Source organism: Rhinatrema bivittatum, chromosome 5, assembly GCF_901001135.1.
Source record: "Rhinatrema bivittatum chromosome 5, aRhiBiv1.1, whole genome shotgun sequence".
NCBI lineage: Eukaryota > Metazoa > Chordata > Amphibia > Gymnophiona > Rhinatrematidae > Rhinatrema > Rhinatrema bivittatum.
Window position 1 is genome coordinate 55,776,697 of NC_042619.1, and position 16,107 is coordinate 55,792,803.

A 16,107-nucleotide genomic window follows, 5' to 3' on the forward strand; every position below is an offset into this window, starting at 1 on the left:
ACATCAAAACTGGACCCAGGCTTAGGCTGTGACTATTGCTGGGATTTTGACTAATGCCTTTCCCTCTGCAGATTCCTTCTGGGCAACTACTGGAGAGTGGGAGGAGCTTGATAATGTTGAAGAGCAATCTCTAAAAGAATGGATGCTTGTAGGAAAAGTACTGCCATGGGCCGGGGCCAGCTGGTCTCTCACCACTGCTGACATCTGCAGCATGGATTAAATGTTCCTTAATGAAGCCCACTGTCTCCTGCACCATGATTTCAAACAAGTTGTCCCCTCTACAGGGTACATCTGCTATATGGTCACGTATATCTTCTCAACCGCATAAGCCTTTGTATGCCTATAGAAGCCGCTGAAGTTCTGGCCGCAGAATGGAAAGCTTCAAACATGGAATGAACAAGATACTTCTCATATTCTTCCATGTCTTCCACTGCTCGATTGAACCTTCCCTGCCCCGGGATTGACAATTCCCTCAAAAGATTTCAGCCTTTGCACACATTCATGCAAGTACTGCACCACGTACAACTGATGAGCCACAAGCATGAAACGCTTTAAGATCCTTCCTTGAAGGCATGTTAGAGTGGCCATGGATTGCTTTGCATGCTTCAATGTCAATTCCACCATCACAGATTGGTGCGGTAGCTGGACTAATCCAAAACCTGGCGAGTCCTAATCTCTATAAATCAGATCAAGATTCCGGGCCACCAGAAGACAATGTTGGCGCCTGCCACATCCTCATTTATAGGTCCTTGAGAAGGCTATGCATTGGAATAGACAAAGTCTGATGGAGGTTGGAGAAACTGTAGAAGCCCGAAAAAATCTGTTCTGTTGCTTCCTAACATTGATGGACAGCATCTTTACTTTCTAAAAAAGTGCAAACAGATCTTCTGGAAGAGAGGTATGCTGAGACAAGTCTGGTAGGAGGGCCTGAATTAATCCCCATGGAATCCTCCTCTCCTGACCATGAGGGTATGCTGAGCCAGGAACCAAACAATGATGAGGGAGAGCCAAGAGGCGATTTCTGATGATCTGAGGGTGAAACATCTGGAAAGATGTACTCTTATGTTATCTGCTTTGGATAACTTGTTTTGAGAAGCAGTGGAATACAAGTAGTTTTAAATAAATAAATAGGAAAATGTATAAATATGGTCAGTACACGATACCTCAGACCTGAGAAAACGAAACCTAAGAAAACCGATTTCCTGAAAACTAACAGCAAGTGTAAATGGCAGAACAAGCACTCCTAGCAACAAGGCACGTACACATGCAAAAATTTACTAATTGGACAAGGAATAAGGGGCGGGTAAACACAGATACCTGATGATTGGCTGAAGGTAAACCCTTATAATGCTGTGCACAAGCAATAGATCTCTGAGTAGGTTTGAGCTTATACCACTTGCTTTGTAACGCTTGCTACTCCTAAAGAAACCACGCCTTTCTTTATAATAAACTTCACTGTTTGACTTTTAAAGATGGTCTTTATTAGTCTTACTTTATCCGAGGTTTTTGCATCTGGTGCCATGAATAAGACTAATAGAGACCATCTTTAAAAGTCAAAACTCAGAATGAGTTGATCCCACTTCTGATATATAAAGGAACTTCCCTGGAGGGGGTGAATCTACTATTTCAGGGCAGAGACTTACCCCCACCGCTGAAAGTCCCTGGGTCAAGGCATATATCTCTGGGGAACTTTGAACAGCCTCACTATATAGGAAAATTTTTCTCCACCTTAGATAGGAGACGTTTCATCCTCCCTCTCTGATCTTCAGGGCTTAAGGAGGCAAGGAAATTCTTCACCAGTTCTGACAGCTGGACTCCCATTGGCTGAAGGACCTTCTGTACTGGAGTTGGAGGAGAGATTCTTTTTCAGAAACTCTAATTGGTTCATTAAGGACTGCTGACACCAATGGCTCTGAGTAGGAGCTTGGAGCTGTAACATTTGTAAATGTAGAAGTGGCAGGCTAAGAGGAGTTCCGAACTAGTTGTATCGACACCTCTTGTTGGTTGGGGCTCAGTTTGATAGTCTGTGCAGTTAAGATCTCCATTATAACCCTGTACTTCATAGTAGTGAGACTCGAGCTTATGACCTGCAGTGCTCCACTCTGATGAAACTGAAGGAGCCTGAGCATGCTGTGTCAATAGGGCTTACTACATCAAGAAATGCATACTCTGCACTGATGATACAGACAGTGCCCTAGTCAGCATCAGATCCAGTTAGAATACATGGCTCAGCGAAATATGAATCTTCCATGCCATGAAGATGGCACCTGTACTAAGGAGTCTATCTCCCACCTCAGAGTCAAGGATAGGATCCACTCTGGCAGGGGCCCTGTTCCAACCTCTTCTTTGGTACCAAGGGACACAATCTTGGAGGGCATTCCTCATGTTTAGACTATCTTCTTTGTGCCTCAACTGGTGCCGCAGACTTCCATACAATGCTCAACCCCTGATCTGTGACGTGGTGTTCTTGCCATTAAGCTTTTCCTTATTTTTTTCAAGAACCAAAACATTGTGTTGAGGGGCTGCCAAGACAGTGGCAAAAACAAAACTGAAGAGAGAGAGACTGAGAACATGTCCATGTGATACTGTAGCTTGGACAAAGAAAAACTGAGGGGCTCACTAAGCAGCGTGAACTTCTATTCATACTCAATAAGACTTCTACCGAGCTCCAAGTACTGGGTCCATGTTGGCACCAATGGAAAATGTCACCCACACACTATAGCTGATTCATGCCTCTGTCGATGGAGAATAATAGAATACATTTTTCCTGCTTGGTTATAAAAAAAAAATAAGAACTCTATAATAAAAAAAAAAATGCCACTATTTTATAAATTCATTTATTACATTTCATGTATATGCAGTAGAGAAAGTTTCACTATGTGATTTACACATAAAGGTAACAATTTTCAAAAGGGGCACCCAACTGCATGCTTTTACTTTTTAATCTGCACAAATTAGCCAATATTCAGACATGAGCTACCCGTGTACTTTCGTGTGTGACTTATCAGCATATGTAGCTAAAAATGCACAAACTCAACCTCTGAAATGATTTGAAGCACACATGTACTTAAGTATCTTGATTTTGTAATATGAATTGAAGTTATTTTTACACAGTCTTATGTTTTATTTTTATTCGCATTGAATTTTAACTTATTATGTTTATATATTTATTTCTATGCTTTTTAAATGTAATGTTGTAAACCGATGTGACGGTCTTTGTTCCAAACACCGTTATAGAAAATTTTACAAAAAAAAATGTACATTTTTGAAACTTTAATGTACATGCATAGTGTACATTAAATTACGCCTCTGAAATGATGCTCTCTACTATGGCTAAAAATACTTGTTATGAAACTACAAATGTACTTTTAGATGGCTGAAAAACCACATAGGTAAATTTAAGCATTCTACCCGCATAAATCCATGATTTTTCTCTACTTAGTTCCCAACTAAACTGCTGAAAACTTACCCTATAGATTTTTCTATGTACAATTTTTACAGTCAAAATACATATTACAATTGGAAAAAATACACACTACAATGACAAAATAGGCAGCATAATTTAATCCTGTATTGGTTCATGATTATGCATTTCTTTATATTACACAAACATGCTATATTATACTTAAAAACACTGTTCATAAACACTAGTTTATATATATATTTTTTTTCTGTACTAGTAAAATGTACTATATGCCGGCTAGTAGAAAGCACCGGAATAGTCAGTCCATCTTTTCTTCTTGGAAGAAATCTGCTTCATTCAAATAACGTTCCAGAAGATCAAACTGCTGAATGACAAATAAAAAACATTACTTTACATAGTCAGTGCTCACTAAAAAAAATAAAAATAAATAAAATGCACTAACATTCAGTGCAAGAAAGATTATATTTAAAGAAAAAAAAAATAAGAACACTCCAGTGTATTCTTAAGAGTCTTTTATACAAATGATTTTCAAAACTCTCTGCAGTCACTGGGAACTAAAATGAACGAATTCAATAACTGCTACTATAGCTCAATTCTATAGCGATACTAGCTGTATGCAGTGCTGATAAATGCTTGGCAAAGTGTTTAAAAAAAAAAAAAAAAAGAGGTAACAGTAGTATTGACTGAGCTTCCATACCAGACCATGGAAAGATTTTGATTAGAGTACTGAATGGAGAAAGCAAGTTTGCTTTCTGTAAAACAGGGTTCTCCGTAGACAGCAGTATGAAATCATGGGTGATTGATTTATTTATTTATTTAACACTTTTCTATACCGACCTTCATGGTTGAGGACCATATCAGATCGGTTTACATCGAAAGGGGGAAACTGTAACAAAACCATTGGTAAAAAACAGGAAGGAAAAAGTTACATTCAACAGGGGTAGTAAACTTGGAAGCCAAGACTGCTAGAAAGAAAGGGCTAAGGAACATAGAGATTAGGATAATAAAAACATTTAAAGAGACTGAGTAGGCTCTTAATCAGAGCTTGAAGTTGGTATGGAGATCCATAGTTCAAAAAGGGTATTCGGTCGTCTGAAGACATGAGCTGAGACATCAGATGATGTCATCTGATGTCTCAGCTCATATAGCCTTTGCCCTACTTAGCATGTATGGGAGTTTCTGCGCAAGCATCGCCTCATGAGACCCTCACCTGATTTTAGAATTAAATTTTAGCCATGTAGTTGACTCTCCAGGGAGGTGAGTGGGAATTAATCATGGCTATTTCATCCTTCTGACTACGGAGAACCAGTTTAAGATAAATATGCTTTCTCCATGTTGATGGAGGGCTGAATTAGCCATGACACATGGGGAGTCCCAAGCTGAGGGGTGCAGCAGAGCACTTACTGAATAAAGCAATTTGGACCCCTCCATGGAGAGTAGACTACTGGGTAAACATGCTACACAACACAGCTTGTCCAAATTTACTGTCATATCTTGACTGAGACAGTAATGGGACGCAAAAGTGTGTACTGACGACTAAGTTGCAACTTTGCAGATATCCTCAACAGGTAGATAATCTGACGATGGATATATGCTGCCACTACAGTTAGGCATTTGGCAAAGACTCTCGGTGCCGCTGAGAGTCCAAAGCTGAGTATCTGGTACTGGTAGTGAGAATTCCACCACAAAGTGTAGATCGTGCCAATAGGAGGGATGCATAGGTATGTAGACATATCTTTCAGATCTAGGACACACATCCACTCCCCTGCTTGGATAAAGGGCAGAATGGTGTGGAGGGAGTTCATCTTGAATTTATCCTGTAATAAATCTTGTTCAGACTTTGAAAATCCAGGATAAAATCAATATCCTAGATTTCTTGAGGATAAGGACAGTGGGCGTAGAAACCCTGGCCATGTTGGTCAGGTTCTATCATCTGCTGATTGAGAAGCAATGCCATCTCCAGAGCTGTGAGGAGTGAGATGGATCCGGATTGCAAGTTGAACAATGGGGAGGCGTCGGAAGTCATGAGAAATATAAGCGGTAACCAGATTCCACGATCTTGGGTACCCAACAATCGTTGGTGATTTTCTGCTACTTCTCCAATTAGATATTCTCCCCCCTACTGGAGGGGCTGAGTGCTGGATTTGGAGGCTGGTCAAAAATTTGGCTGAGATTTCGGCTGTGTCATTTTCGGTTGATGCCTCTCGTGTTGCTGGCCTCGAGCTGGAAGTAGTAGTTGCAGAAGCAAAGGTGAAGCATAATACTGCTAGAATTGCTGGAAGAAGAGTCTCTGAAAATGTGAACACTTAAAAGTGAAGCAGAGGTGCCTTGATGATGATGGTTGCTCAGAGCATGCTACTCCTTGATCTAGGCAACTGTTTCCCTGAGTTTATCTCAAAAGAGGTGATGCTCCATGCAGGGAATATCTGCCAACTTGTTAGGGATATTGTCATGCAAACTGCTGGACTGTAGCCAAGCTATTCAGCATGCATCAATGTAAGCTGACAAGGGGACAGTTGTTTTAAATGCCTCATTTACTTATTGAATGAGATGGCGTTTGCATTCTATGTCCAAGAGCAGCTGTGGACATGAGGTTTGCCCCATCAACTGGGCCAAGCAATGGCTTCAGTTTCTGAATGTTATCACTTAAAAGTGCTGTTTGGGGGCTATTGTGAGTCAGTGAGGCAACCCAGTCTCAAGAAAAAAAAAAAAATCAAGAAACAGAAGGGTCCATGCGATGCCGTCAGATGACATCACCTGTGTGTCATGGCTAATTCAGCCCTCCTTGTTGACAGAGAAAGAATAAATTGGCCAAAGGGTGAGTGAGAAGGCTGTTCCAGATAGTACAGGCAGAAAAAGGCAAACTTCCACCAACAGTAGGATGGAATAGTAAAGAAACAGAAGAATGACTAGATGAGGGAGTAAGGGAAGGAATAGAGGATACGTAGTATACAGTAATTTTCCTATGACAGATTCTGAAGAAAAGCATATGACAATTTTTTTTCAGGTGCCTGAAAGGGACTGTGAAACAATGAAATTCTTTAAGGATAGGAGAAATTTCTCTATTTATTCATAATCTCTTTCCTTTGTATTCCTTATGGATTGCTCAAAGCAGTTTACAAAAATTAAGAACATGAGAAATGCCATGATGGGTCAGACCTAGGTCCATCAAGCCCAACACTCCGTCTCCAATAGTGTCCAGTCTGGATCACAAGTCCCATTAGTTGATCTATTTCATCTTTCACATTCCCAGGGATAAATGATGGCTTTCCCAAGTCTACTGGGCTAATAAATGTTTATGAACTTTTCCTTCAGGAACTTGTCCAGTCCTCTTTTGAACAATCCTCTGTTGCCTTGACCACATCCTCTGGCAACAGATTCCACAGCATGATTGGGTATTGAGTGAAAAAAACATTTCCTATGATTTATTTTAAATCTGCCAGTTACTAGTTTCATGGAGGTCGCCTGGACCTAGGGTTTGAAAGGGTAAATAAAACAGTTCTTTATTTACTCGTTCCACCCCACTCATGATTTTATAAATTTCAGTCATATTCTCTGTCTCATTTCCAAGCTAAAGAGCCCTAATCTGTTTAGCCTTTCTCCATAAGGGGAGTAGTCCATCTTCTTTATCATTTTTGTCATCCTTCTCTGTATCTTTTCCATGTCTGCTACATCTTTTTTGAGATGAAGCAACCAGATCTGCACCATGGATCTATACAAAGGAGTGGATTTTAAAAGGAGCGCACACGCACATGGACGCGCCAATTTTATAACATGCACGCGCATGTTATAAAATCATCTGGCGGCATACGTATGCACGGAGATTTTAAAATCTGTGTGTGCTTGTGTGGGCGGTATGCGCTGTGGGTGGGGGTGGGGGGGGCAAATTTTTGCTAATTACACGCAGCAACGCAAATCGAGCCTCCCCCAGTTCCCTCCCAGTCCGCTCCAATTAAGGAGGGGACTGGGAGGGAACTTCCCTACACCTCTACCTAAACTCCTTCCCTGTTCCCCTCTCCTCTCCACCCCGAAAACCCTTCCCAGCAACTTACTTTTTTTTTTACATTTTTTTAAATTTTACTACTTACTGCTACCTTGAGGCAGAGGTAGTTTGTGCACGCTGGCTGGCCTCCGACCTCCACCCCCCCCCAGCCTGCCCCTTTTTCAGGGCCCGGCACCTGTACATGCATATCGGCACTTACCTGCGTGGCCAGACCCTTTTGAAAATGCGCGCAGCGGGTGCAGGGCCTGGCCACACCCATAAGTGCTGATTTTTATGCGCGCGGCCATTCTAAGCTTTGGCCCAAAGGCGTTATATTCTCAGTTTTGTTCTCTAGCCGTTTCCAAATAATTCCTAACATTCTATTCGCATTTTCACCGTTGATGCACACTGAGCCAAAAGTTTTCAAGCTATTGTTTGCAAGGCCTCAGAGGTCCTTTTCCTAGGTGGTGACTCCTATCACAGAACCGAGCATCATGTAGTTGAGATTATTTTTCCTTACATGTATTACTTTGCACTTGTCCACATGAAATTGTATCTGCCATTTACAAGCCCAGCCTCCTAGTTTCACAAGGTCCTTCTGCAGTTCTTCACAATCCGCTGCCATTTTAACTCCTTGAAAGAATTTTGTGTCATCTCGCTTGTTCCTTTCTTTAGATCATTTATGAATATACTAAATAGCACAGGTCCCAATACAGACCACTGGGGCACTCCACTAACAACTTTACTCCATTCAGAAAACTGACCATTTAGTCCTACCCTATGTTTCCTGTCCTTTTATCCTGTTACAATATACAATAGGATACTGCCTCCGATCCCATGACCAACCAGTTTCTTCAGGAGTCTCTCATGAGGGTCTCTGTCAAATGCCTTCTGATAATCCAAATATACTAAATAACCGGCTCACTTTTGTCTGCATATTTACATTCTCAAAAAATTCTAGTAAATTAGTAAGGCAAGATTACACTTTGCAAAACAGTAATGTACTATCAAAGGTAACAAAATCTGGCATCAATGTTATTAAACAAAATAATATAAAAGATGCCACAATTGTACATAAAAACAATAGAATTTTTATTTATGAATAGGTTACATAACAATAGCACCAATACAAACACTATCAGGAACATTAATTCCATTAAAAATAACCTAATCCCAGTTTTGACGACCATATGCCGTCAAAAACATATTTATCCTAAAAGATACCCCTAAATGTTGTCCCAATACACATCAATTAATTGAACTTATTATTTGCTAGATAATCATAAATATATTCAGATCTGAATGTTCCTTAGCTGCCAATGTTCCACTGCATAAATATGCTAATGTAGTGGCTGTAAATAAAAAACAAAAGATGTTATATGACTATAAGGAAAAACTGTTTCAAACCAATTATTAAACTATACCCTGTGACTTCAAAACATTAGTAAATGTCCCTACCCACTTAATTTTCGAATGTACACTTCCACTCTTAACATTCTATTCACCTCCATATATCAGCTAACATAAACCAGCTATAAAAAATATTAAAGAGATACATCAATGATTTCAAACCACATTTACACACAAAAATGCTCACCAGCACTATTGCTCTTCACTCAGGATAGAACTCTTAATTCACTCAATGATAAATCTTTTTCATTATAAACTGCCAATAAATAAGGAACTGACTGGAAAATTAGTAAATACTGACCAATCATCAGCTCAAGTGGCTGTTGATTCATGGTTAAATATCACAGAGGAAACAGCGAATAGAACTAACTCGGTACGTATGAAGGCTTCTGTCAGAAATAGGAAGGGCAATCCATGGTACACTGAACAAATCAGGGAAAAGAAAAAATCCCTTAGGAAAAAAGAAAAAATTTGGAGGAAGTGTAAAACGACAAACATATACAATAATTTGCTAATGCCTATCACAACACAAAAAGCTAATTGAGACAACTAAAAATGATTATTTTGGAAAAAAGATTCACAAATATTCCAACAACTATAAGGAATTATTTAATTTAGTGGCCAAACTAACCACTGATTCAAAGCAAACAGGGGGAGGTCTTAATGAAGATCGGTGTAATGAAATGGCAGGTTTCTTTAAAGAGAAAATAGAAAAGTTACTCACCAATTTTAATAATACACAACAGACAATAACCCTTGACATTAAAGATCTTCCCAAGTGGAATAACTTTGACGATATTTCAGAAAAGGAAACTGAATCCTTGCTGAAAGCTTTGAATCCAGCAAGCCATCCTTTAGATTCCATTAGTATAGCACATTTAAAATAAATCCCGGGGGTGATAGTGCCAGTACTCACAAAAAGTATTAATACATGTTTAAAAGAAGGAAATCTTCCAACTAATCTGAAAGGTGCAATTGTGCATCCCATTCTTAAAAAGAAAAACCTAGATCCTTCTATATTGAAGAATTATCGTCCTGTTTCGAACCTTTCTTTTTTGGCAAAGATGGTAGAAAAGATAGTCTTAAAACAATTAACATGTCATCTGGATTCTAATGACATTTTATATCCATCACAATTTGGTTTTAGGTGTCATTTTAGCACAGAAACATTGCTTTTATCTCTTTCAGACACGGTTTTAAGAGGGATGGATCATGGGGAAGGCGTATTTGCTCATTTTATTGGATTTAGCTGCGGCCTTTGATATAGTTAATCATAAATTTTTAATTATGAGATTAGCGGAAATAGGAATAGATGGAACTGTGTTAAAACTGTTCGAATCATTAATGAACCGTTTTTTTCAAGTTCAACTAAAAAATACATGCTCCAACAAAATTAACCTTGACACAGGTGTTCCACAAGGCTCCACATTGTCATCCCCTCTAACATTTATATGTTGCCAATTTGTCGACTGCTGTCAGGGCTTGGACTGAAATATTTCTTATACGCGGATCATATTCAAATTCTACTGCCAATAGAAACTTCAGTAGAGGACACATGTAAGCTCTTATCAGTATATATGAAGGCTATTAAACAGTTGCTTAGTCAGATGAGGCTTGTTCTTAATATCGAAAAGACAGATTATTTTATTGGAAAGAAAGACCTCTCTAAGAGAAATAAACCAGGTACATCTACACGACAATATCATCTTACAATTCTCAGAATCTATAAGGGATTTAGGATTTATAATTGATCCAGAATTCACATTTAAGAGACATATTTCAACGAAGGTGAGAGAGGGATATGCAAAATTGTTAATGCTCAGACAGCTAAAACCATTATTAGATATAAATGATTTCCGCACTGTTTTGCAGGCACTTGTCTTTGGAAGCTTAGATTACTGAAACTCACTTTTGTTAGGACTGCCAGCATCTACAATTCGACCTTTACAGGTCCTACAGAATGAGGCAGCCAGAATATTAACAGGGACTAGAAATAATGAACATATCACGCCAATCCTGATTAAGTTACACTGGCTGCCAATCGATTACCGAATCAAATTTAAGGCTATGTGTATTCTGCATAAGTTGATTTTCGCTGACCAGGTAGATTGGTTAAACGCAGCAAGAAAATTACATGTCCCGCAGAGAAATTTGCGTTCAGCAAATAAGGGTCTCCTAACTTTACCAAATGTCCAGTTGGCTCATCTTAACCAGGCGAGGGATAGAACATTGTCAGGGAATTTGCTTCCAGTAGCCTTGAGGTTAGAGCCAAATCTTAATTTTAAGCACAGACGCTCAAAGATTTTTGTGTTACTAGATTTGTAGTCACTTTTAGATTTTTATTTGAAAAGTTATTTTTAGATTGTAATAACATGTGTTTTAACTAATTTTAATTATGAAAGGGTCTTTGATGTACAATCTGAAGGGTTTTAGGACATGAATTGATGTTTGATTTTAGGTATGTTATAGTTTTAGTTAGGAAATATTTTATTTTCTTGTTACGGATATTTTAGAAGTTTACAATGTATTTTAGGTATTAGGATAACTGTATTTTAACCTGTTGTGAACCGTTTCGATGGACTCTGAGTGACGGTATACAAAAAATGTTAAATAAATAAATAAAAAATAAATAAATAGCACCCAATAAAAAAAAACCGTCTGTGGCAGAAAAACGTAACTACTTACTTATTCTTCAAATTTCCAACACAATCTTCCTCATTATGATAGTTTCCAATGGGACCACGTGTACACACCGTGTTCACATTACTAACTTCCTCAGGATTCACCACTATATGCACTTATCGTGCTGCAGCAAAAACTCCTCCATTGTAATCTGCCAGCGACACTCAACAACAAAACATATTCAACATAAAACATCTTACTGTAAATTTTTCAATTATTCAACTCCACAATGTAACACTTACTTGTATCCTTACTTTCAATATATTCGCTGTACCACTGACTGCTAAAAACGCCGCTCATGTGACCTAGCTGTTAAATATAGGTTATCAAACTAGGATTCCTCTCTCCTATGTCACATCAATAGTAAACCATTGGCTGTTATCTTTTGTCAATCAAATCTAGTTACTCCCTCCATTCAAGAAATGTCAAACCCTACGTGTGATTATGAGTGTTTCAAACAGCATAGCCATAAACATTCTGATATTACAAAATTATTCACACAAACTTACACATGATTTTTCTTACAGGAAAACGCTCCACTCAATATCTTGATTTAAACCAACTGGTTCTGATGTTTGCCATTCAAAGATAAATCTTTGTTCCTTACATGTTAAAATCTTAGAGATATTGCCTCCTCTCTGTAACTTCACTTAAGCGATAACGAAGAATTTCAAATCTTCTACTGTGTTTTGTTTTAACTTCCAGTGACTTACTAACAGTGCTCCCTCTTTCCCTGTACGAATAGAGCTCATGTGTTCCAAAATTCTTGCTCTAACCTTTTTGTTTGTCCAATGTATATACGATTACAATGACAACACTGCATAAACAACTTGTGATTGACAGTCATACTTTCCCAGAAGCCTATATACACATTGCTGTGCTTGTACAAAAAACTGTGTGATTTCAAATATAATAGAGAAAAAACTAAACAGGAACCACATCGAACCTATTCAGTTGTCAATGTCACATTAACATCTGACAATGGAAGGCAGGAGGCAGTTAAATCTCGCAATGACAGATTCTTTTTTGTAGCAAATACTGGCAGTTCTTCATAGAGTCATTGCTCAAAATAGACCAATGATAACATACAATTCCTTTAATCTGACTTGTATATGGAAAATAGGGAATTGCACAAATAAATCTTAAGACTTGTGACTTACCAGATGATATCAAATTATTGCAGTTTCTGTAAAGTGCTCTTTTATATACCTTTTTGATACAAGACCTCATATAACCCCAATCCTGGAACCTGCATATAATATTCCCTACCCTGTTTTTAAATTCCTCAACTGTAGAATAAATCTGTCATAGTCTCAGAAATTGACCAAGTATATTATTTTTGAGACTAAGAGGATAACTTTTATAACGTAATAATGTATTTCTATCTGTTGATTTTCTAAATATTGATGCATGTAAGCACCCCTTTTATAGACTCGTAAGTCTAAAAATGAAATATGTTGCTGATGATATTGGAAACTAAATCGAAGATTCAGATCTAAAATATTAATCCATTGTGCAAATTGCTGTTACAAATCCAATGAACCTGCCCAAATACATAGCACATCATCAATATTCCTTTTCCAAATAATTATATATTTCCAAAATTCAGACTCAAACATATTGATGTTCAAAACATTCTACATATAAACAGGCAACCGATGGGGCCACTAAAGACACCATTGGTATGCCTTTAATCTGATGATGTAATTTGTCTTCAAATAGGAAAAAAAACTTTGAGCAAAAAACTTGCCAGCTGTCCCCAAAATTCTCTTTTTTGTATCGACATATCGGATTGTTCCAAAGTATCTCTAATAATAATCTCCGCATCATCGTGTGGAATATTAGTGCATAATGCAGCTATATCTCTAGTGACTAACCACCAATCGGGATGGACCCGTTTGATTTTAGATAATTGACTTACTCAATCAGCAGTATCTTTAATGTATGAACCAATTTTCGACATAGCCGGCTATAAGAAAGTATCGATATACTTTGAATTCGGCTCAAAGACCCAAGGTTCAACACAATAGAGCGACCCGGGGCAGAAGTACTAGATTTATGTATTTTAGGTACTAAATATAGTATGGGGGTTACTGGAAATGCTTCATACAGTTTATTACATATGGCCTTTTGAATCAGTTCCCATAAGATATTCTTCAAACCATATGAAACAACAGATGGTAAAAATTATTGTCTCCGGATTGACGGTACACTTGAGCTGTATATTGGGCTTTATCCTGAATCACTATACTACCTCCCTTATCTGCAGATTTTATTACTAATGATATATCCTTCTTCAAATCTTGCACAGCTGACCAATAGGCACAAGTAAGATTATACTGACACAAGCATCTTGACTGTTCCAGAACAGACAAATCACGTAAAACCATCTTTTCAAAGACTGTATGAATGGATCTTGTGGGTCAGGTGGCACCCACAGACTGTCTGTGAAAACATGATTTATTAACCGTACAAAATTGTGTGTTGAAAAGTTTCTCTAATTTCAACCAACAGAAAAATGTATACAATTCAATGCGAGTTTGAAGGAATTGTATCCTGTACTAGGAATAAGTGACAAACCATGATCTACAAACTGTAATCGTCCTCTGTTAACTGTCTTGAAGTTAAGAAATTTACTTCAGTCTTCAATGTAACTACTGTCAATTGTCCCGATATCGCCTTGGGTGAGATGGCCCCCGAAAGCCTTGTTGCCATGTCTCCCTGCTCCCTTGATTCTGTGAACGTAAAAAATGAGGAGCTTCTCTATTGGAAATATCATCAATATTATTGAAATGAGGGATCAACCACTGACTGAACAAATGACACCACCTTTTTTCCTTCACCTTTACTATGATCCTCTTCCTCCTCTGATGGTTCACCAGAAGAGGAAAAATGCGATCTATCAGAATTTCTGGTTTTTTTACCATCCATTGTTAAACACATCCTTGTGTAATCTGTCTGATCTTTAAAAAAAAAAAAAAAAGTTTTCATTTTAATGCTCTTAATTTCAGAACAAAAGGTTTCTATTTCTCCTTTGAACTGCTCTAATTTGCCGTTGAGATCCTCTTTCAGTATCGCCAACTGAGCCATAAGCTCCTCATTTAATGAAACCAATGATGATTTAATAGTCTCCACTATCAAAATCATAAGGTCATATGAGCATTTATTCAATACCGAATTCCATTTATTAATAAATTCCTCCTGATCCAAAAATAGCAATGGTTCTTTTAATACTCTTAATCCATGAGGGAATCTTTTAATGCGGTAATACTCTGCCAATGATGCGGTATGAAATTCCATGAGTATCATCTTTTTCCTCAATTTGCAATATCCATCCCAATCACCTACTACAGGATTGTTCATCTGCAATTCAAATAAAAAGAACAGATATAAAACAGTAGATTCTCTTTGTTCCAAATAACTAAACATGGGATCTTCTTAGTGTTTGGGTAATTGCCAGGTTCTTGTGGCCTGGTTTTGGCCTCTGTTGGAAACAGGATGCTGGGCTTGATGGACCCTTGGTCTGACCCAGCATGGCAATTTCTTAATTATAGAAACATAGCATGGCAATTTTCTTAATTATAGAAACATAGAAATGACGGCAGAAGACGACCAAACAGCCCATCCAGTCTGCCCAGCAAGCTTTCATACTTATTAGTAACTTTTTGGTTCTAGTTCCTTCCACCCCCATCATTGTTGTAGAGAGCAGTGCTGGAGTTGCATCTAAGTGAAGTATCAAGCTTAATTGGTTAGGGGTAGTAACTGCCGCATTAAGCAAGCTACTCCCACACTTATTTGTTTACCCAGCCTGTGCAATTCAATCCTTGTTGGTTGTTGTCTAAATATAAATCCTCTTATCTTCATTTCCCCCTGCCGTTGAAGCAGAGAGCTATGCTGGATATGCATTAAAAGTGAAGTATCGGGCTTATTTGGTTTGGGGTAGTAACCTCTGTAACAAGCAAGCTACTCCCCTGCTTTTTTGTGAATGCAAATCCTTTTTTTCCACATTTCCTCTTGCTATTGAAGCATAGAGCAATGTTGGAGTCGCATTAACCGTGTGTATGCTTATTGAATAAGGGTATTAATCACCAGGTAGTAGCTTTCATTCCCGCAAGCCACTCCCACGCCTCTTCTCTTCATTCACATCCTCTAGACTTTATTGATCCACAGTGTTTATCCCATGCTCCTTTGAAATCCCTCACAGTTTTGGTCTTCACCACTTCCTTCGGAAGGGCGTCCCAGGCATCCACCACCCTCTCCGTGAAGAAATACTTCCTGACATTGGTTCTGAGTCTTCCTCCCTGGAGTTTTAAATCGTGACTCCTGGTTCTGCTGATTGTTTTCCCAACGACTTTGGATCATTAAAACCTTTCAAGTATCTGAAATTCTGTATATATCTATGATATTTTCTCAATCCCGAGGAAGAAGAAGAGAGGAGGCGGCTTACTCCTAGCTGTAAAAAAAGACCTCCAACTCTTGTCCCATAAATGTGACATCCCTCATCAATAAGAAATTGGCTTCTTCAAATCAAAAGCATTCCAACTGTGTCTTATCTATACCCCCCCTGGTCTACTAGAGAAAGATTCATCACCACTTATTGAATTCTTTG

General features: G+C 38.3%; 1 protein-coding gene across 8 annotated transcripts in view; it reads right to left on the reverse strand.

The window, feature by feature from the left end:
* Positions 1 to 2,821: 2,821 nt before the first annotated feature.
* Positions 2,822 to 16,107, reverse strand: part of CCDC82 (coiled-coil domain containing 82) — a 104,670-nt gene continuing 91,384 nt past the window's right edge. For 7 of the 8 annotated variants that reach the window (XR_003856864.1, XR_003856861.1, XR_003856863.1 and 4 more), the window contains one exon: positions 2,822 to 3,788. Coding sequence is in view for 2 of the 8 variants with exons in the window: in XM_029602383.1 (XP_029458243.1) it covers positions 3,723 to 3,788 (66 nt within the window). In the remaining 6 variants the exon portion in view is untranslated. The remainder of the gene's footprint in view (positions 3,789 to 16,107) is intronic. The other variant, XM_029602384.1, reaches the window with a different exon arrangement.